At 42.2% G+C, this 22,799-nt stretch overlaps 1 protein-coding gene across 7 annotated transcripts in view; it reads left to right on the top strand.

Moving 5' to 3' along the window:
* Positions 1 to 22,799, top strand: part of LOC310913618 (6-phosphofructo-2-kinase/fructose-2,6-bisphosphatase 4) — a 51,621-nt gene that overhangs the window by 10,955 nt on the left and 17,867 nt on the right. For 3 of the 7 annotated variants that reach the window (XR_014590852.1, XR_014590853.1, XM_083869167.1), the window contains exons 1-7: positions 5,005 to 5,130; positions 12,384 to 12,500; positions 16,073 to 16,169; positions 18,507 to 18,573; positions 19,745 to 19,819; positions 20,676 to 20,732; positions 21,065 to 21,186. Coding sequence is in view for 5 of the 7 variants with exons in the window: in XM_083869167.1 (XP_083725293.1) it covers positions 5,025 to 5,130; positions 12,384 to 12,500; positions 16,073 to 16,169; positions 18,507 to 18,573; positions 19,745 to 19,819; positions 20,676 to 20,732; positions 21,065 to 21,186 (641 nt within the window). In the remaining 2 variants the exon portion in view is untranslated. Of the gene's footprint in view, positions 1 to 546; positions 590 to 5,004; positions 5,131 to 12,383; positions 12,501 to 16,072; positions 16,170 to 18,506; positions 18,574 to 19,744; positions 19,820 to 20,675; positions 20,733 to 21,064; positions 21,187 to 22,799 lie in introns of those variants that run through there. The other 4 variants (XM_083869170.1, XM_083869168.1, XM_083869169.1 and 1 more) reach the window with 3 other exon arrangements.

Here is a 22,799-nt window from a genome sequence, read left to right as displayed (position 1 = left end):
AAGGTTGGGTTAGTACCTGGTTTACAGAGGTCACAAGATACTGAGCAGAAGGACATTGTGTTTTAGGCAGGTTGTTAGCGACTTCTCTTGCACAGGGAGGAAAAACCTGCCAGTCTTGATCTGCACTTCAGGAATATGGGAATTACCTGGAGGAGAACAGTCTGTTCCCTGCTGAGGTCTTAGAGTAACAAGGGATGTGACAGAGCAGGCCAAGTGTCCCAGCTGCTCTGCAGCAGCTTTGGTCATTATAGCAGAAACTGGGTGCATTTACAAGCCTTTTCACCATGTAAGAGCACCCCAACAAATACTTGGTCAAAAAAACCCCACCAAACCATCAGCAATGTGCCTCACATCAGCTGAGTGGGGAGAAATCTCTCCCATTCCACCTGAAACCGAGTTTTGAAATGCTGGACTGTTGTTACTTGTGAACAGAAAGGGTGAAGCATAGCTGTGTGTTTGGTCACTGACTCCTCTCATTGGCTTGCAGTGTTGTAACAGCCTTGTATAAATTAGATCGCTGCTGTCCTGGGGTGATGCTTCCAGCTGCATAGATTTTGGCCAATGAAGGACTGCCACCAGCCTGCTAAAGGTATATTTGAAATTTTTTTTTCATTGAAAGAGAAGATCAGTTATAAGCTCAACAGGAATTATCCTGTCTGCTTTATACAAACACTGTGATGCAGTGTAGCAAGGCTGCCTGTTAGCTGGTCAGACCCAGCCAACCCATGTGAAACTGGGGAGCTTTGGATGGATGTCAAAGCTGGGTGTGTAACGTGTGTGTGGCTGAAGGCTGTGCTGGTGTGTGTATTTATTTCTTGAATAACAGCCATATGTAATGATCATTGCAAAGTCTGTGTTCCTCTGTGTCTCCTCAATTTGTGCTGAAACAAAACTGGTGCTGTGCTAGGGGTGATGTCTTTTTGTGTATTTTTAAGTGGGGAGCCTCATGGCCCTGTTCTCTGCACCTTCTTAAACGGGGATAAGAACTTAAACTCTCATCTCTACCCCTCTCACTATTGCCAGATGTAGAAAATGCAGATGCCAATCTTAAGATGGGATCATTTAAACTAGTTCCTGTCACTTCAAGCTGGAGCAGTAATCTGCCACTTGCAATAGAGAGGGTTTGGATTTAGGTTTTTCCCAGCTGATCATTGCCAGTTGTGTGTAGAGTCAGGGACTGGGGTTTTGTCAAAGTAGATTGCTGAGAATGTGGGACTGCAAAGTATATATCTCCATGACCTATTGGAAGGAGAATTACTTCAGAGAAATTGAAGTAAAAGATTAATGATGAAACATAATTTGCTGGTGTTTCATATCTTCAGAGAAATGGGGATATTTGGCTCTGAATGTGGACTCATTCCTCCCAATATTTTATTTTTTTTTTTCCATTTGGATTAAGAAATAACTCAGGGCTGATAGATGGACTTTCCTTCCCTGTAACTTTTTGTAAACTCTGACTGTACCACGCGTGCTTAATAGCCAAGTATGTATTTTAGTTCTGCGAAGCTTTGCTATCTCCTGGCACGGCGATCCCGGTATCACTTGGCTGTGACAGTGCCTTTCTGAAGGGTAGTGGGGAATTCATTTTTCCCGGAGAACTATTTGGGCACGGGCGGCTGGGCGGGCTTAGAGCGGTTCTCAACACAGGGACGGCCAGAGCTCTGTGTCCTCGCCCCTCACCCCGGCCTGTGTTTGTGTGTCCCCCGGGGCTGTGTGTGCGTGTCGTCCCCCCCGGGCGCTGTGTGTATCCCCTCCCCGGGTTCTGGGTCCCCACCCCGGGCTCTGTGTGTGTATGTCCCCCTTCTCCCCCCGGGCTCTGTGTGTGTGTGTTCCCACCCCGGGCTCTGTGTGTGTGTGTTCCCCCCCGGGCTCTGGGTCCCCACCCCGGGCTCTGTGTGTGTCCCTCTGTCCCCGTCCCGGGCTCTGTCCCCCCCGCGCTCTGCCGGGGCGGTGCCTTTGCTGGCGGCAGCCACCAGGGGGCGCCCGCGCAGGGCCCGCGGCGGGGCCAGGGCGCCGCCTAGCGGCGCGGGCGGCCGTGGCTCCCGCGGGAGCCTGAGGGGTGTCCCGGGATGTCCCCGCAATGTCCCCGGGCCATGCGGGAGAGCTGAGCTCCAGAACCCCCTGGCTCACCGCTGGCTGTGCCCGTGTCCCGTTGTCGAGCCGCAGATCCGTGCTGGCCCTCTGCTCTGGCTCGGATCCCCTGCGGTGGGTTTGTCCTTAGCCGTGCTCGGGCTGCCCAGGGCACGGGCACCTCTGGGAGACTGGCAAGTCTCCTTCCCCTGTTCCAGGCAGCGAGTGTGTGCTGCCAGAGAGATGCTGGAAGGACGGAGGAAGAGGTGTTATATGGTTTATGGATGTTTTATGGCCTGTCAGACTAAAAAGTGTTATCTTTACTAGGGAAAGGAGATACATGGACGTTACTTGCACGTATTGTGAACCTTGGATTATGTGGCTACCATATGATACAGCATGTTTACAGATACAAGTTGGGTTTCTGTAGGAGCAAGCAGAAACCTTGGTTCTGTATCTTTTATTTCTCCTTGTCCATAAATAATTACCATTTGCTGTAGGCATTAAACCCCGAGTTTCCTGTCTTGTCAGTCAGTTGTTTCCAGAGAATGGGTGTAACTGTGTCACTTGGCTCAGGCACGTTATTTCCATGCTGCAGCTCATTTTCCAAGACTGCTCTTCCCCTTGACGATTTGCCTCTGGAGAGAGGTGGTTTGTCAGGTAAGCTCTCTGCTCACCATGGCCCTGAGAACAGATGATTTGTGTAAAAGCTTTCCCAGGTGTAAAGGCTTGTTCATGGTTTCTCTGTAGCAAACAAAGCTCTTCACCTGCAGGCATCAGCTCTGCTCCTCCAGCCTTTGCATTAAGACAGCAGCTGATGACAATGGTACTATGTAGAAGGTGATCTCTGTAATTTATTTGGAATCTTACAAGCAACACTTGTTCTGTCTTTTCCCAGAAAGTGAATGTAGTGCCCTTGTAAACCATGTTTTGAAATGAGACCTCAGGAGTAGCACAAAATTTCTGTATTTGCTTTCTCTGTGTCCTTGGTAAAGTAGCTCATTACTGCACTGAGGTTTAAAAACAAACCACAAAACAATTAACCCTTGAATGCAACATAATCACATAAGCTTATTGTCAAACAAGCTGAACTCTTTGCCTCACAGAAGCAAAGGCTAGCAGGTGTTTCTGAAAACCCCTAATGTTATTACAGACACCTGGACAAACCCTTAACTGAAGTTTTGTGCAGGTGCCACTGGTTTGAATCTGCCTGAGCAGAAAGGAATTGATAACTGGCCCTGTGCCTGGTACTTTGAGGATGAGACTTAGAAACGTGGTCATTCACCCCACAGACGTCTGAAAAATGCTGTTCTTGTATGAGCAACATCAGGTTAGTGTTCTTGGCTTGAGGCAGATGTATGACTGGACTTCCAGTGCTTTTGCAGGGTGTGGATTTGCAGAAAGGAAGTACAAACTTTTTTTTCTAGAGACTGGAAGGATTTGATGTTTTCTACTTTTTGTATATAAAACAAACCTGAGAAGTGCCATTTATAAATTGGTGCTCCTGTTAATGTTATATGTGTTGTGGACTCTCCTGGCTTTACTGGAGGCCTTGTTAGGCAAGCTGGAGGATCTTGGTGTTGGCCTGGCTGTGATCAGGAGAGTGAGGTGGGAATGTCCTGCTGCTGGACTCTACCCTGGAGTCTGTCATCTGTGTGTTGCAACATTCTGTGTGTGCACAGGAGACAGAGTTTTGGAATAAACCTGGGACAGAGATTGAGCTGTTCTTGCTCACACCACTTTGAGCAGCTGTTGGAAGTAAACACACAATTGACAGAAGAAACCAAGAAGCTTTTAAGCATTCAAAACCTCCCTCTCTTTGCTCTTTGTTTTCTGACCCTGCAATGTAACTCCCGTAGCCCCTCTGCCCCTCCCCACGTCAGCTGTTGCCCCAAAACAAAATCAGGAAGAAAATTTTGTGTAAAAATATAGTGTAGGGCACCTCCAGTGGAAAAACTGTAATCGGTCTTGGAGAAAAGGAAGTAACTTGGAACAGAGGGAAAACTAGGTCAAGCAAACATGGTTCTGGAAAAGCAGTACTGACTCTCCCAGTGGTGTCTTGCCAAATGCCTCTGAGAACTGATTTTTTGTTGTTTAGAAAGATATCTTTTAGCTTGTAAAGGAACAGAAAAACTAAAAATAATCCTCAGGTGATTAGAGTCTGGTTAGTATTAAAAAAGAAAGTATGTACTGGCCTTCACTTGAGTTTAGGCCAGTGTCATAATAATGGAGACATTAATAATGAAAGCGTGTATTCCATTTCACTACCGTATTTTCATTTTGTTGCATTTATTTTCTGTAAAATATATAGAGAAGTGTATGTATGTGATATTGAACTTTTTCAGGGCCCTGCTCAGGCCAGTTAATGAAGTGGGTTTTCCCTAAGCTATAAAGGTGATGTGGAAAGGTGACAGCTGAGTGTCATGTTTAGTCAAACCACTGCTCCCACTGCAGCTTCCCGGAGCCAGTTTTAACAGCATTTTTGGGGGGGCGAATAGAATAAATAGAATATAGGAAACCTATGATTTATTTTTGTTTTTCTGCATCGCTATTAATTTAGCCTTCAGGCCAAAACAGGGTTTAATTGGAAAAATGTATCACTCAATGCATGGCTTAAAACACACCGCACTCTCCTTGGGCGTTCTATATTTAGGTTTTGGGTTGGTTTAAAAAAAAAGAAAGAAGGAAAAAAAAAAAGGCGGCTTTTCAGAGGCAGCGTGGTGTGTTCCCTGCAGCCAGAGCAGCGCAGCACCAGCGCGGAGCGGAGTCACCTGCTCGCAGCGTGACCCTTGCCGGCACCGGCAGGTCCCCGCGGGGGGCTCGGCGGCCCCGGGGCGCCTTCCCCGTGCCCGGGGCAGCGCGGGGCTGCGGCTTCCCCCGCCGGCCCTGCCCCGGGGGCGGCCCCGGCGCGCCCCGCCCGCCGCCACTGCGGTGGGAGCCGGGAGCGGCCGAGGATGGCGGCGGCCGGGGCGGCGCGGGAGCTCACGCAGAACCCGCTGCAGAAGACGTGGGAGCCCTACGACAACGGGCTGCCCGCGGGGCACAGCGCGCAGCGAGGCGGTGAGCGGCCCCGGGACACGCGCGGGGAGCCGGTCGGGGGCCGAGGGGATGGAGCTGAGCCCCGAAGCATGGGGTCGGTCACTGCCCGGGGTTGCTGCAGGGGCGGCGGGCGCGGTCCCCCGTGGAGGGTCGAGCCCCGAAGCCGCTGGCTCTGTGCGCAGCGGAAGGCAGGGAGGCTCAGCTGGAATCAATGTGTTTTCTGGTTGCTTTTCTTGGTGTTTTGCGGGTTGTTTTTTTATTTTTTTTATTTTTTTTTTTTTTTTTTTTATTGGACGCTCTGGTGTCAGGGAGCGTTTATATTCAGTATATTCGACTTGGAGAGAGGCCTAAAAATGTCACTGTGTTCTTGTTTTGGTTCTTGTGTTCCTTTGTGTGGTTTTTTTTTTTTTTTTTTTCTCCCTTTAAGGCCAGTGCTGTATCAGCCCATCTGTTCTGTGAGTTAATGACTTCCCATATTTTGAGGTGCAGCCAACCAAGTCGTCAGCCTCCTGAGACTTTGGCTGTCGGTTTGTAAACCATAGTTCATTAACAAACTTTGCCTCACTGGTTGTTTTTTTCCCCCCTCTTTCTTTCGTTTTCCCCCCTTACTTAAGTAACTGAGGTCCGGTACACGGCAGTTTTACAGACAAAAGAGGCTTTGTCGTGTAGAATTGTTTGTATTTGTCATGCAAAGAGGCTGTGCTGACAGAGCTGAGGCTCTGCCGGTGTGGCAGGAGTCCATGGGCTGCAGCCTTGGCTCTCTCTGCTCTTGCTTTGGTCCAGCCCTTGCTAAAAAAGAAAACCAAACCCCTCCCCCTCAAAGAAAAAACAAAACAAACTCAAACCACCCCTAACCCTCTTGTGTGCTGGGTAAGCAGGCAGGAGTGTATTTCTGTGAGAACTGAATTACTGCAGCATCTGAACCATAGTAGGTTGAGATGAATGCTGAAATAGGAAGAGGCTGAGAAAACGTGTTTAAGTGCTTTATAAACATGCTAAGAAGATTGCTTCGTTTTAGCTTTAATTTGGCATGTCTTTTCCAAACAGAGTAATATCTGTTATAGCTCTGACACAGATACTGTTTTACAAAAAGTTCCCCAAACCCAAGAATAAAATTGCGTATGAGTCATGTGTAATTTGACAATGTACGCTGTCTTCTTGGCAGAATTATTTAGCTTCACTTGACTATAAATTAAAAAACACTTCACATGCCTTTGTGGTCTTTTGTAGGACTCTATAAGTTTAATGCCTAAGAGCCTTTATAAATGAAAAAAACCCCACTTTTGCTAGGGGAAGAGATCACCTTTTTTTTTTTTTTTAAATCCTTTTGCAGCCCTACCCATAAAAAGCCTGCAGTCATTTGTGATACATAAGAATTAAAAAACAGCCTGCAAAGGAGCTGAAGTTACTCTTCCTTGATAAAACCATCTATCTCTTTTCAGCAAACTGAGAACTCTTCATAATTTTTCCCATGCCAAGGGTGTTGCAGACTCCTTTTCCCTAAGATTCCCACGTACCCCGCCTTGCCCTGTGTTCTGGTGAGGCAGAGTGACCTGTGGGTGCTGTAGCTGTGCTGTGGTAGCTCAGGGTGGACTGTCCAGGTGAGTGATTCGGAGCTGTGTTGTGTTGACCAGTTCCAGTTCTTTGCTGCTTCAGGTAACTGTGTCAGATGTTACTGTTCCAAAAATACCAGCTCAAGGTGGAAGTGGTTTTCTTGTCCTCAAGTGTACCTTTGCAGTGAGAAAAGTGAAGTTAGTCGCTCTGTGTTCTGAGTTTCTTGGCTAGACAAGATGAACTTTTTCAGTCTCCCTTGGTTAGGATTTTTGTTTTCTCCTCTGTGCTGCTGACCTTTATCTGCACTACCTTTAGTCTTTATCCTTCTGGGAGGTGGATGAGCAGAGTTGTACACACTTGGAGCTGAGGACTTGGCAGATCAGTCCACAAAAGGACTTCCCTGTGTTAGCTGTTTATAGTGTGATTGTCTAAAAGTTGTAGCAACCACAGTTGTCTGGGGAAGAAGAAATGTGTTGAGCTGTGCCAGGGTTTAGCTGTCACAGGGCTTTGAAGAGCCAGTTCTTTTAGTCTGTGCAGTACACGGTCTTGGAGGAGTTGTGCCCGTGTGCAGCCTACTGAGCAGGGAGCTTTTACTGCTGCTGGAGCTGAGGTGACTGTTCTGGTCACCTTCCAAAGTCACACCTGAAGGCACTGGAAGTGCATATTGTTATTAATAGCTGTGGCTTGCCTTTTGTGGTCGCTTGTGAAAAGTTTTGTCTCTGAATAGGTTGAATTACAGCTGCCCCTGGCACTGGATGTTCAGATTGCTTTAACCTCTGAATCAAGCAGTGGGCTGTAAATGTGGACATAAAAACCAAATAGCCAAGTAGGCCCTAGTGAAAGTTGTTTGGGAGGCCAGCAGAGGATGTTTATAGTGAGAGATAAATAGTGAACTTCCTGTGGTTAAACGTTCTCCCCTCACTACAGTTAAATGCTTTTTTCCCTACAGCTGCTGGAATTTGGTCATTCTAATAATTGTCATTTGCTGTTGATACAGCAGTAGAAATGTACATCCCAAAAAAGTAAATATTGAATTACTATCTCTGCTCTAAAGAACTCTACTCTTGGAGCACATGCTACTTGTGTGTATTTATCCTCCTAATCCTAGGAACTGAAAATAGGAGACCATATGAGGTGAGGGTGGTGCCTGAGGAGCAGGATGTGTGATGGGAACGTTGCTGTTGGCATCAAAGCTGTAGGAAGGAAAAGGTGACCCTGAGGAAGTGAATGACAGAGCAGCTTGGAGCAACTGGTGGCACAAGGCTGGCCTTGGGACAAATGTGAATTCTGAATCCATTGTACCATGGTGATGTTAAAAACTGATGGTTTGGACAAAAAGAGGAGAGACAGATTAGAATATAATGGACTTCTTCAGCTTTAGGAGCAGATGCTTTTCAGGAAGAACAGTAGGATGGGGAACTCATCCCCATGGGATGCAAAGAGGGGATGATCAGTAATGGTTGTCATTACCGATCAAAATGATATGATGGATTAGCAGTGGTTAGCTTGGATATGTGATAGGTAAAACCCATCAGGCTGACCTTATTTGGAAGGGTGGTTGTGTTGGCTTAAAGTCAGAGAGATTTGTGTATGAGCCTCTAAATAGTACAAGATTTTTGGAGAACAGGCCTTGAATTGAAGGCTAATAGAAGCTGCAAGAACACTTTGTAAACTTCAGATCTCTAACAGTAACAGCTTGAGACAAAAAACATCCATCCTCTACACATATAAGGAAGAAACAAAATCTAATTCTGGGTCAAAAGAAAGGACAGCTGATAATTTGTTTGGTAGTAAGTGAACCTGGAAAATATCAACTCTTGACTCTAGTTTCACAAGATCCATGAGAGTTTCGAGGGCTGATGAATTGCAGCACAGCTGATCTAGATTGTCCCATGTCCCAGTTTGGTTTCACAACCTTCTTTTGCATTTGCGTTATTTAACAAGTCTAAGAGTCAAGAAATAAACATGTTATTTCTTTTTCCTTGACTATTAAGTTTTAAACTTTAGGAGGACAGGCAGTCATAATTATACTCTCAAGTTGCAACTTGCTGTGTTGTTCTAACGTTTAAGAAATATTAAACTGGGCTAATGGCTTTGCTTCCCTTGCAGCACTTCATCACTTGGCCATTTTTTATTACTGATTGGTATTTTGGATGTGTTTTTTCTATCTTCCCTCTCTTTGACAATGCTGTTTATAAAAATGCACTCTTAAATGCATATAGTACAAGCATCTGTTTTAAAGAAGAAACTGACTAAAGTCTTAGAACATGTTTAGCAAATGATGGTGTACAACCTGTAAGTTTTGTTTTACTGTTCTGAGTGCTTGCGTTCCTCTAACAAAATTTGTGTTGATGGTACATCCACGGGTTGGGGCTGTCAAAAGCCCTTAGGAGTTACACATGCAAAGCAGTAGTGAAAAATGAGTTTGTTTTCTGGAGACTAGACCTTGTAGAGATATTTTTGGAGATAAACCAGACAATCCAGTAGTAAGGAGTGGAGAGAAAGCTGCCCTTAGGAGTCTTGCCTTGGCTCTAACTCACACACCTGTAACTCACACTGGAAATTTTTTTAATATAAATTGAACGATGGTGAGGTGCTGTGAAAAGGGAGAGTGAACACTGTGCCACTGGGAAATCAGGAAATCCATACATGTAACTTGTGGTATGTTTGCCTGTTTTTGTCAGCCAACTTCCTCATGTCAAACTTGCTTATATTTCTTCAAGGGAAAATGTAAGCCAGGAGACACTGATGTTGAAAATACCTTAGTGGGAATGACTAGCCCTTCCTGCTTACAGTGAGAATTGGCAATATTCTGTTGAGAAAGCTGTGGTTTAGATAAAGTGAAAGATTATTAATTTCATTGGAGTATTTGATACATCCTCAGAACTTTGCATTCTGTTGTGGTCTTAACTTTTTTATTCAGCTAATGAACAAAACAGCCTTGTTAATGACACAGGATCATAAGGCAAGAAATAAAATCTACTGTGCTGAGTCTTTGTGTGTTGAGAATGCTACACTGAGGTGTAGAAGTGGTGAAGTAGCTACTTTGTGTGCTTTTATTTTTAGTCCTGCCGTTTAGCTGTGAATGGGCTGGTTTGGCCAGCACAGGTGCCTTTGGCTTTTACTTCCCAATGCACAGGTGTGTTTGTCACTAAGTGCCACCTGTGCAGATGCTGTGAGGCTGCAGCCACTGGTGGATCTAATCCAGGACACCAAACATTTTCTTAGTGCCCTGAATTTTAGGCTGTGAACTGTCACCCTCTTGTTGACGACAAGCACTGAGGGGTGGCATGTCTCGTACCACCATGTTCTGTCCAGTGTTATTTACAGGGCTGTGGCATTTTGCAAGAGCAGAGTGTTTGGGGTCATTGGCATCAGTGGTGTTCCTCCTTACAAAGATAGGGGCCTCTGTCTTTATAGAGCAAAAGTGCTATTGGTCAAGACCTAATGAGAGTAGGATTGCCAGTTGTTTGATTGGGATATTTCTCTTGGTTTCTGCTCTGTGGTTACCCACCAGAGTAATTGGAATAACAGGTGAGATGTGCCTGTTAAACTGGACACGTGGGGTTCTCACAAAGGCAGCTTTGCTAGTTTTGCTCTTTCTTTGAGGAAATATATGTAAAAATGCACGTGGTAGCAAATTGGCACATTGAATGTCCCTCATGCATGTTGTAGTTGTGTTGATCTAGTTTGCTGCTTGGTTGGAAGATCTGTTACAAACCCATGCAGGCAGTAGGACTTAATTTAGAAGTTTAGCTGTTGGTATAATCTGTGAAGCAACCATTTAAGTGGTCTGCAGGTCTCTTCATGGCAGCTTCCCAGCCTTTAGTTTTACTCCAGTACAGGTTTATTGTTGCATTACCAAAAGACAAATGTTCTGTGAGAAGGTGAAATGTGTATGGCTGACCCCAGCAGCAGGGGAAAAAAAAAACCAAAAAAAACCCTCTAAGAATAAGAAGTGATAAATTCTGCATGGAATGGGTAGAAAAGCTAGTTACAGCACAGTTCCTTGTAGAGCAGGAGGTGTCCTTTCTGTACACATCCTGGTTTGTCTTTTACAGCTCTTCACTGCTTTTACTGAAAAATTGTTTGAAACTTGAGCTGGCTGTTTCAGGTGAAAGACCTTTTTGAACAGGCTTTGAAGAAAAATGTCTTCTCTTAAAATTTCTAGAGGCTCAGGGGTTTCTTTTGTCTCAGTATTTTATTGTACTGTCCTTAAAGCTGGAAGCAAGGCTGTTAAGCTTAATAAGCACTGTGCTTTTGGCACTCCACAGACTTTGTTGTTTCCCTAGAGACTTCCTTCACCCTCTTGGCGAGGAGTTCACAGCCTGAACTTAGGACAAAGAGAAAAAGAAATTATTATCCTTTTTGTTTATAGGCTTCTACACAGAGGAACTTACTCTGAGGGCTTTTATCACTGTCCTTCCAGAGACTTGGTCACGCTTGGATGGATCTGTTTTGCTTTGCATTTAGTTCCCTGTAGCTTTCATTACAGGGACAAGTTGGCTTGGATTTGAGGTACCATTTTACCTCCTCTCCCTCATGAAAAGTGGTGTATTTTTAATGTTTTTTTGTTTTGTGTCTTTCACTGCATTTTGAAACAGCACATATGCCTTTGTTAATCTGCTTGTTCTTTTTTGATCTATTATGTGAACTATCTGCACCAGATTTATGCAAGTGACTTTGTGGGGTGGGACTTTGGGCATCCAGAGTTTGGGAATCTTGAGCAATCACAGTCCTTTGTACAACAGTTCAGTTATGCCTTACAGCTAATCACAGATTTGTTCTTTTGGGGTGAATTCATGTCTCCTCTGTCAAGGCACTGAGGAAACTGATACACATGTAGATTGTATAGAAATGAATTCCCTTAAAAATAAAGAGTGGAGGGAGCTGGGGGTATCTGCATCACTTTAATATCTTCTTTCTTTTTAGGCAGTTCCTTGTAGCTGTGATAGATTAATGCGAGGTATCCTTAGTTTTGTGCTTAGTTAAAATGTTCACAAACTTGTGATTTGAAAGGAAATGCCTCAAGGTTTTCAGATTATACATACAATTCCTTCAGCCTCCTACAGTGTTGAGGGTTTTTTTAATTAAATGCTCTGGCTTTGATTAAGAGTGTGTACATATATCTATATTAGATTATTGTACTTGATTGTCTAGGATAATTGTGTCTTAGTAACAGCCAAAGTGAGCTCTGCTCTAGAAAGATTTAATGTTAATTATACTTAAAGGAGAAATAATCAGTAGTGAGTAGCATGTCTTACTATGATGTATTAACCTGCATCTGTCATGCTTATTTGGCTCAAAATCAAGAAAAGATTGAGGAGTGAAAAGATCTTTTCTTAAAAATGTTAAAACTATTTTAAAAACTGTACACCTTGCTGTTTCCTTTCAATCAAGCACTGAACTGAGGTACACAGGGGCATAAGATGTTGGTTTCCTTATTTCGATATTGTTCCTGTGTGCAAATACACAGGTCTCTTCTTTTCTGCCTGTTCACACCTCTCAAGTCCATCATTGCACTACCACTGGCTCACCCTCCAAAACTCATCCTAAGAAAGGTAGTCAGGGTCTCTGTCCTGCTGTGGAGCCCCAGAAATAGTGAGGCACAATGCACGAGCTGCTTGGATAGGCATGTTCACAGAGAGGGGTTTCCACTGCGGCCTTGGATTTGTGGGAATGCTGTTGGTAAACCCTGGTTTCCTGTGTTTCTCTTTCAGTATGTATGACCAATTGCCCTACTCTGATTGTCATGGTGGGTCTTCCAGCAAGAGGAAAAACCTACATCTCAAAGAAGCTGACTCGCTACTTAAATTGGATTGGAGTGCCTACGAAAGGTGATGGATTTACTTCTGTTCACATCAGGACAGGACACAACATTAGGTGGTTTATAAACCTGATTTCCAGTAATTTTGTTGCCAAGTTTGACTACTTAAAATCCTTCTGCTTTGTTAATGTGTTTTTAAGCAATAACATACACAGGCACATTGCTGTTTAAGCGTTAATTAATCAAATTATGTTGACTATCCCTTACCTCTTTGTTCTGCCAGGTGCCTAAATCAACCTTTTTCCCTTATCGTTAAACACTGCCCTTTTTTATGATTTATCTTTTCCTTTTCTTTCTTCATGTGGGTGAAAAGGAATGTTGTTCACAAGCAACTGAGCAGTCGGCACTTCTGGGTTAAATTTCCCGACTTCTTCATCTTTTCTTCTCTGTGAACTTCGTGCTACTTGCAGTTCTCTATTTCTTTGTGTTTGTGGAATGACTTGCGATTCTTTGTCTAAATACTAAGAGCCCAAGGACTGAGGCAGATAGTTGCCACTTTTTATCACCTTCTTAAGGGATTTCCATGTGTGTTTTGGGCAGGAAGTGGCTTAGATTGGCCGTGCCAAGGACCTCGCCGGGCTGCTGTGGTATCTTGTGGGCCCAGTAAACAGGACCTAGAGTCCATTTGAGGTTCTGAGCAGCCAGCTCCCCTTCCTTCTCCTCTCTGCAGCAGAGCAAGACTCTTTTAGTGTGCTGTGATTCTGTGTCCAGTGCAGTAATAGTAGCTTTATGCCTAGTTAATAATTTAAACAACATTAAACATATGAGATCATACTAAAGTGTGGAGTTTTGGCTGGTGGCTATTCAGGGATGTATTTCCTAGTAGCTCTAAGAAGTCAAGAGGAAAAGCTCTTGCCTATATTTAAACTGCCTTTTGATTCTAGGGTAAAGATTTTTGTGTGGGCGTTTTCTTAAGTTTTTAGGAAGTTGTATAATGTGCTTTATTTAGAAGAGACATTATGGAGGATATATTATATTGTTTGAGAGGGTACAGGATTTAAATTATCACTTGATTTTGAGTGTTTTCACATAGTTAAATGCTTCTGATGACCAGCATCAGCTAGTTCAGGGTTCAGTTTTATCCATTAGACTGAAATGGATAACAATCCAAGCAGTTTAGTCTATATCCAAGGTGACAAAATGCTTGTATGTTAGATACACGTGTAACTTAAATTTGAGATGTGTTGTGTATAAATGTCATTGAGTTTGAGCACTTCACTGTGTGAACTTTAACAAGCAGAAGTCTTGGACAACAAAGACAAGATCCACATCTGGCTCATGCTTGGTTGAATGTATCCCAAATACTAATTTTACTGTAGGTGGGGTTTGGCTCAGCTGTAGGAAAAATGCTGTGGGCTACTGTGAGCAGCATGTGAGGAAACAAACACACTTGTGCTTGATGAAAAGCAGGTAGAGCATTGCTGCCTAATTTTATGAAAATACGCAACATAAAGTTGCCATATGAGCTTCTATCTTTGGTTGCTGGGTATTGTTTGTCTTTGTTAGAAAGGGTGACTGAGATTTTCTCAGAAAACCACAGAGCCTTTCTGTTTGTGTCTTCAGTGGTGCAATTTTACTGAAGTTAAAGTCAGTGTAAAACACCTCACTGCCTGGCTGAGGGAATAGATGACATTTTCCCTAATTCTTCCAGTTGGTGGGACTGAACTGATACAGGATCAGTATCAAGTAGCCCTAACATCTGCTACCCTTTGGCTCTTAATGTCTTAAAATTACTGTGTGCTTAATTTAGCAAGAGTTCTTGTTCTCTGAAGACAGATGGTTCAAATTATGAGGTTATGTAAACCAGAGAAAAGATAAATACCATCTTTTCATGTAGCATTAAGCAAGCTGTAGAGTTCAAGAACAGAAGGTGGAGGTAAATAGCCCAGGCTTGCTGATGGTTGAATCATTTCAGCCATCATTTCTGTGTTTCCTTCCTTCCTTCCAAAATCCTCTGTTGTTTAGAATGTGAAACGGTTAAAAGTACAGGAGACTTCTGTCTGTGCTTTTCGAAGGAAATGAGGTCAATTAGATGTCTGAGTAGAATTGTGTTGCAATGTGGTTTTGAGATACTAAGCCATAGAAGCTCCTTTGAATAGTTGTGGTTGTGATACCAGTAGGCTTTGGGAAACTTTTCTATAGGTGGGGCTGCTAAGAGTAGAGGCTGAAGATTGTCCCACTGGATGGCACTTTTTCCTCTGCTGTGCATGGCCCTCTGGCAGTAACTATTCCTTCTCATGAAATTAATTATTTTTGAATGTTAAAGTGCCGTTGCCTGACAACGCTGGCCATCTGAACTTCTCACACCTTCTGTTTGTTTTGCAAGGACCCACCTTTTCATGTAGCCACTGTGGCCAGTGCTCATTAAAACCATCACAGAGTCACCTGGATTGTTCTATAATCCATGTCATGAAAAATTCCATCAATGCTGCTGAGCTCAAACAAAACTTGACTTTATCCTCTGCCTCCGATCCCAACAGCAATCTGTATACAGGACCTGGTTTTTGAGCTCTTTTATTCTGTCTTCTTTCTTAACTACAACCTTATAATTGTGTCTACAGCTTCTTTTCCTCTTTCCAGAAATGGAGTCTGACAAATAGAGTTGTACCTTGGCAGCATCTCAAACGGAATATTTCAGTGTGGTTTAATGTTGAAAAGAACAAAACCAAAAGCTTTGCTATTCAACAGAAAAAAACCTGTAGGTCTGAAACAACTTAAACATTAATTGCATTTCAGACACCTGCTTTCAGAGCCATTGAATGAAATAAATTAGGGTTTAGTGTCATTCTGCTCTGAGGCAAAACAGAACTGTTTTGCCCTAATCCCATATCTGATAGTGTGACTTGATACTGTGTTTGGCCATGGACCTTTTGCACCTCTGCACAGATCAAGGAATAGATACTTTTTGACCACTGATTTGAAATCACAGTGAGATTATGTTTCATACTTAAGATGATTTTTTTTTTGTTTTATCAATTTTTTTTTTTTTTTTTAAGTAAGTGGAACAAGGGTTGTGATATACTAATCCTTAAGGAATAGAAATATTTCAGCAGGGTTCTAAAAAAATGTTTCCACTACTGGAATTTTAAGTTTTGTTTACCTAAAGCAAGATTGTTTAGTTCTATTTAGAGCTCTGCTTTGCTTAAATAAGAGCTGTAAGTTTTGGGAGGTGCTATCTAAATACTGCTTCACTGTACATATACATAGAAGAAAATGCTAATAATGCTAATAAATTGCTATTAATGCTAATAATCATTACTAGTCCTTTATAGACTTTGAATAACCCCTGAAAAGGAGAAAAATAATTTCTTTTTGTTGTCCAGTTGAACTGGCAGATCAAGGGCACTGCAGCATGGCCACTGCAGTGAAGTGACTATAGCCCACATGTTCTTTAGCTATTTCCAAGATTTATTGCTGTCTTGCTATTTTAAACCTCACAAAACACAAGAAGTATGATACATTGACTTCTTACAGGCCAGGATATCTTATCTTTGCAGGAAGTTTGGTTTCAAAGTTGTCATAACTTTTGTCCTTCTCACGTGACTCTTCCTGGCTGTTGCTAATGCTGATTTCTCTTGGCAGAATTTAATGTTGGTCAGTATCGTCGAGATTTGGTGAAAAAGTATAAATCCTTTGAATTCTTCCTGCCTGACAATGAAGAAGGCTTGAAAATCAGGAGGTAAGTATTGATTGTGGTTGGTACACCATGCTAATTGTATTAAAATGATATCCTGTGTAATTTGCTCTTAGAGATGGCTTGAAGTTGCATTTTTGTATGATCAAGAGGACCCTTAGGGAGACTGCAGGAAAAGACGTTCTAGAGAAGGTGGAATAGTGATTTCTTTGGGCTGATTAAAATTTGGGGGTCTTTTTTTTTCTTCGTTGTTTCATCTCAAGCATCAAAAATGGAGAGAAGTCCTTCTTGATTCCTTTTCATTAGGATGTGACTCCTGTTATTCCTGTAGACACTCTTTGATATTTTCACTCAAAAACTACTTTAACAGATAGTAATAACTTTTCCTACCTTCTTGTAAGGTATCAGATAATAAATGTGATTGAGTCTGCCGCATAATTCCTAAAATCCCATTTTAGATCTTTTTGTTTGGCTCACAAAGGAAAAAATCCATGTAACTGCTTTTCTTTTTCATTTGCATAGAGAAATTGTTCATCTGGAGTGCTTTGAATGTATTCATCATTATCTGCTTAAATGAGTGGGAATCAAACGTGGTAATGTTCTCTCTGAAATTGTGGTTTTAGCCACCATGCAGGTGCCTCATTCAATCCATCAATGCACAGCCTCAAAAACTGCCACATTTTGCTAATGCTGTGCAAAGCAAGGAGAGAACCAGGGTGAGCTTCCGTGTCCAGATAAAGCTTTTGAGTCTCTGCTCTGCTGTGCTTTAATGTAGCAACAGACCTTGAGAAGAAAGGGTAGATGAGGAGAAAGATCAGAGCAAGAGGGAGCTGCTTCTTTCCTGGAGGAGATCAAATGAGAAGGCCTTTTGATTTTCTTCAACATTCGCTGTACTTTTTAGTGCATTCAGGAAAGGACTTAGAGTGTGCAGTGTGAAATGAGAAGGAAGTGAGGAAATTGAGATGGATGGAAATAATATTTATTTAGGCTACTTAAATATGAACTATCTTGTTCTTAATTCAGCTTCACCTGATGCATCAAAAATGGACTTTCCTAATGTCTGGACTTTCTTTTGTGGCTGTCCCTTGCCTTATCACCTCTCTCCCTTCCCTTTCCCCTCCTCAGCAGTCAAAGGAGATCAGCTTGCATAAGAACCTCCCAGTCCTTGGGGGTAAAGAGCAGTCATGAGTGCATTAGCCTTGCAAGCCACTACCTTTTGCTTACAACAGAGCCAAGCCTTTTAGTGTGCCTCTGTGTCACCTATTAGGCTAAATGGTGAGGGATGTAGCATGAAATGAGATAATCTGCCTGGTTAGCAGTGAGTAAAGAGGGTTTGTATTTATTCAGTGAAGACCTGGGTGATGAATCTCAGCTCCTGACATCTGTTAACTGTGCTTAATGTGGAAATACTGTCAGGATCTGAAAGCCATTTCTCTTCTCATTTCAAGATAAAGCTGTGCTTGCAGAAGATGGTAAATAAGAGTTATGAATTTCAGTCTGGAAGTCAAAATTCAGGAGTGGTGCAGGGAAGGCCTGTTGAAGTGGGCAGGCTTTTATGATGGTACTGCAGAGAGGCTGTACTTACTGGGAATAAATGGGACTTTGTTCTGCTAACAAGTAAATAGTAGAATGTTGCCCTCCAGCATTACTGACGTGTTAGGAATCATAATGGACTTTGAAGATAATGCAAATGCTGGGGACATAGGAAAGTTGCATATTCACGTGTTCTTGTCCAGATTTAACACAAGTGTCAAGTATATCAGGGTGGGGATTTTTCGTTTTTGTGTCCTCAGGTGTCTCCAGTACTAATTATACTGGGTTGATGAGTACAGTGGGATGATATTTCACCTCAGTCACTAATACTTGATGCTACCTTTGTTTTGCTCTCTGTTTTAAGAAATTTTTTTGCATAAGCAGTTTTCACACAGTAGCTCAAAAGGGAGTAAGTAGATTACTGAAAAAGAGTTGTTTCTCCACTTCAACTCAGTGCCACAAGATAAAGGCCTTAAGTTGGTTTATTTTGTTTATTTTTTTGCAAATCAAATTAAGAAGCAGTTATGTATGAATAGGTAATTGGGAAAAACATACAGTTGCAGGGATGTTTCAGAGATGTTATTTTAGATCAGTGGAAGTGTATCCTGGTCAACAAAGTTGTTGGGTGTTCTGTGGACCTGTGTACCTGTGTCAGTGACACCAGGAGCAAGGTGACATGACCACGTTTCCTTAGTGTAGCTTGGCTGACATCTGCTGTTTCTTTCCCACGTTTGGAGGGAGGTCCATGTGTTTAAGATAAATTATCTAACATTTCAGGGCATTTTGCTCACAAGTGCATTAACAAAATTCCTTTAACTAGCATTTGACTGTGATTCTTTCCTCCTGAAGACAGTGTGCCTTAGCAGCACTGAACGACGTCCGGCAGTACCTCAGTGAAGAGAACGGGCATGTGGCTGTAAGTTCCTTCTTGAAGGCACTTTCTTGAGATGCCTCTGCACTAAACACTGTGTGTCTGCTGGGTAATACACAGCCTGAGTAATTACAGTAACTGTCAGTATACCAGATTTCTTTTCTTTGGCAGCTAGATCTGCCTTGTTGCTGCAGTGAAGTGAGTACTGAATTTCAGGGTGATGATACCATTTTGAGCAGCTACCTTTGGTTTGAGGGGTGAGCTGAGGAGAACAGCAAGAAAAAAGTCCACCTTCTCCCCACATTACTATAGGACAGTGCTCCACAATTAAACACATCTGTCGTTTTGCTTGCATGTCTATTTGATAGTTTAGTGTTCCAAGTGGAAAGTTAAGAATTGATGAACAAAAAGTATCCTCTGTATTTTTTGGTACTAGTTACTGGCATGAGAAATGTCTGAAGAGAGCAGGAGAAACTTGTTATAAGTTGCTGCTTACTGAGTAATTAATAATGGCATGCAAAACATCAGTTCTTTGATTATTGACATTGTGTGTTGAGACTAATTTTTAATTTTTTTTTTTTTTTCTTAAGACTACTGATACAACTATGGGGTTTTTATTAACTAGTCAGGGAAAACCATTAAGTTCTGCTGGATACATGAGGTAAATGTTATGCTTTGGCAAACTTCAAACTTTAGTAAAAAACTGGTGTGTTCCAAGCTAAACAGAGTTCCTAGAAAAAATGGCTACATTGATGGTGTTGTTCATGGGCAGAATTTACAACTTTTGAAAGTTTTACACTTGCATTTTGAACAGCCCATTGAACTGAAACATCTTTTTTTGGTAGCATAAGTTCACAAAAAATGTGTGCATTAGTATTTAATGCTGATAATGGGCAAGGAGGAATATTCTCTCCTGTACTATGTGCTAGGCTTAAATTCTGATTTCCTTTTTGAAATCCAGAGTTCTGCTAGAATTGCTTTCAAAATATTACTAAATTTTAGGATTTAGAAAATAATACGTGTAAAGTAGTAATGGCTTTGTTTTCTTGTTGAGCATGTTGAGATAGTGGGGTAGAGGGAAGGGGAAGTGTTTCCATTGCTTTCCTTCACACTGAGGTACTTGGAATCCATATTTTTGCCATTACTAACACAGTGCTTTCTACAGGCTGTGTTGTTTTTTAAATTCCTTTTTCTCTCTCCCTTTAATTGTTCCTAGGTCTTTGATGCTACGAACACAACTCGAGAACGTAGAGAAACTATTTATAAATTTAGTGAAGAAAATGGATATAAGGTGAGTCAAAGCAAAGCTGTTGTGAGCCATTGCATGGCCAAGTAAGCCAGTGATAGTTTTGCCCTTATCTGTATTCTAAGTGCACTAGCACAAGCCACATCCTTCTTGGATGTTTAATCAATCTGGTTTGTGTTTCTAAGCATTGTTTGTGATTAGAAGTCATTCAGTCCTTGTTTTTTCTCATCTTTAGTGTTTGTACTGTTTGGAGCTAAGCTATTTTATGCTACAGCTGCAATTTTGTCTTTCTGGACCTGTGGTCATGAGTGCAGTGTCAGAAAGAACATTTAAAGTATGGTTCTTCCTGCAGCTCAGATCTTTGCTGCAGGAAAATGAAGGGGGTTCTGTGTTAGTTCTGTACAAAGCAAAAACTTTGTGGTTTTCTGCCTTCTGGTTTTACGTTTAGCTGTTCTCCAGTCATCTTTCATTTCCTCTAAACTTAATCTCTGTGAGCTTTTGACGCAGCAAAACACAAGCCTCTTTGTAAGTGAGGCTACTCCATTAGCTGGGAGGCTTCTAAAATGTTATTTCAGAAATGTTAGTTAACTGTTTGTGGGGCTGAACTTGCGCCCTCTGCATTTGTTTCTTCCTCTTCCATCCTACGTTTTGTGTACTGCAAGAATTTTCCACTTGTAAGCATTGTTGGGGAAAAGAGTACAGAGCATGATGTGTCATGGAGTGGTGAGCCAGGAATTTCTGATGAGAGGGTCTGGAGAAGCTTTCTGAGTAAATGGAGGGGAAAAAGGCCTTGGCATGGAAGTGGGTGACATGCTGCTCATGTGTGTTAGCATCCAGAGGTGTTTTCATGCATCTTCCTTCTTCCTCCCTTCTGTGCATGTGGCTCCCATTTGGACTGAAGACTTTTTTTGTGGAGTCTGTGTGTGTCGATCCGGAGGTCATTGCTGCAAACATTGTGGTGAGTAAACGAAATTTTGCTTTAACAGCTTGACATTGGGAGATTTAAAGTGGCTCATTATTTTTAGAAGTACATTATACGAACTTCCAATAGCAAAACCCCCATGTTAACTCTCATTAGTGGAAATATTTTCTTTTCCCCTGTCCAGGCGAATGTTACTAGTGCAGAAGTTTAATTCCCTGAAGAGCAGGGTGTTTTTTTTGCTTTACATGTATTTTAATGAAATTGCAGACAGAACTTTTTGTTGTGTTTTCCCACTCCCTGTTTCTTTAAACATCCATGAAGAAGGGAAGGAAACTTAAATACTGTTCTCCTATTTTTATTTTAAACAGCAAGTGAAGCTGGGTAGTCCTGACTATGTTGATTGTAGTAATGATGAAGCAACAGAAGACTTCATGAAAAGGATAGAATGCTACAAGAACTCGTATGAGACCTTAGATGAAACTCTGGATAAGTAAGTTTTGAAACAACACTGTAATTGCAGCTGGTGATCACAATATTATTAAAATGTTATTTTAGGAGTTGAGGCATCCTGTATTGGGGATTAGGGCTTTCAAGTCCTTATTTTAGTGGCTTGAGTTCTCTCTCCTTTGGCAAATTAGAGTGTTGACTCTGGAGGTGAAGCATGGAAACTTTCTTGTTTGAGGAAAATTGGCTAGTGAGTCTAGTTTGGGACAATATAGTTTTTGATTTTCCTGCTTGGAGAATGGTATTTATTCTTCTGGGAATATAACCAGCATTTAGCAATTACTCCAGACTTTCTACAGGGGTTGGTTGATACTTGCTTTTAGGTACGTAGAGGAGAACATGAGGGATTTGTAAGCATAACTTTATTGCTTGGCATGGTTAAGGTTGTTTATGAATACTTCAGTCTTAAGAATGTGACTTCTGAATTAATTTCTTTGTGCTTGCAAAATTATCCTGCAGATGCAGGGCTGTGAGAAACTGTCTTAGCTACATTATTCATCCTCACGCCAAAGCATTCTTCTGTTTTTTATTAACGTTGAACTCTTGAAAATAAGGTAGGGATGAATCATGTCAGGAGGAGCCCCTTTCTTCTTGGTACAGCCCAAGATTTCAGGGTAGGATTTGGAGCTGCAGCCATCCCAGGTGCTCCTGGTTTGTTCCAGGCCAGAGCTGCAGAGAAGGCTGAGCTGCATTTTAATGTAATTGAGCGTGAGCGGCATGAAGCTGATTCAGTCGGCTCAGTTCATGCATGTAATTGCCATGATGGACCTAATGGCTGTGCTTGGCTGGAATAGTAATGATTAACTCCAAGGAACACGGGCAGGAATGAGAGTGCTGATGCCTGTTTCTCGCTACCTCAGTTTGGTTTTATTATCAGTTTTCTTGTTTTATTGCAGTGTGGTGTCTCAAACACATCACTAGAAACCAATAGTGCTTATTTTCAGCTTATGAGACATTTTTCCTTGTGTGAACAAGAGGCTGCTCTAGAATTATAGCTCAGATGATAAAGGATAAGCAGTGAAAATTGAAATTATAAGCTGTCTGATGTTGAGAAGGTAGTGATGGGGTAGATTACAGTACTGTTAACAAAGGGTTGCTCACAGAGCAGTTGAGAAAATGTCTTGCTTCAGGCTGCTCCCTGGCTCTTTTGGTGCCCTAGTTTTTCTGGAGGAATTAATTGGGATGGGTAATTAGTGACCATTCCTTTTGGCCCCTGGGTGCAATCAGACAAACACTTGGTGATGGAACTTTTTGTAACCTGGAAAAAAGAAAACAAACGGTATTGTAATATAGCTGTATGTCTTATTCAGCTGTGGTAACTTAAGTGACTCCACTGAATCTGCCTTTCAGTGTGTGGGCTGTATTTTTCCAAGAGTAGGATCTAGATTTGGATAAAGTGCAAGTAGAGGAAGCAGAAAAGAAAGTGATGCGAGCAGCTGCACGTGAGAGGAATAGAGTTCATCCTGTACCTTTGGAGTGCTGTGTTGTTTCTTAGGTCTAATGCATATTCCATGTCTCACTGGAGATTTTTTCATTTCTTTGGCTTGTCGCCCCTTTTGTTTTATAATGAGAGAGAGGGTGGAAAGATTGTGGTACGTG

This window comes from Zosterops lateralis (assembly GCF_965231275.1).
Source record: "Zosterops lateralis genome assembly, chromosome: 11".
Classification (NCBI taxonomy): Eukaryota; Metazoa; Chordata; class Aves; order Passeriformes; family Zosteropidae; genus Zosterops; species Zosterops lateralis.
The sequence above is the reverse complement of the archived record's forward strand: the minus strand, read 5'-3'. Positions and strand labels throughout refer to the sequence as shown.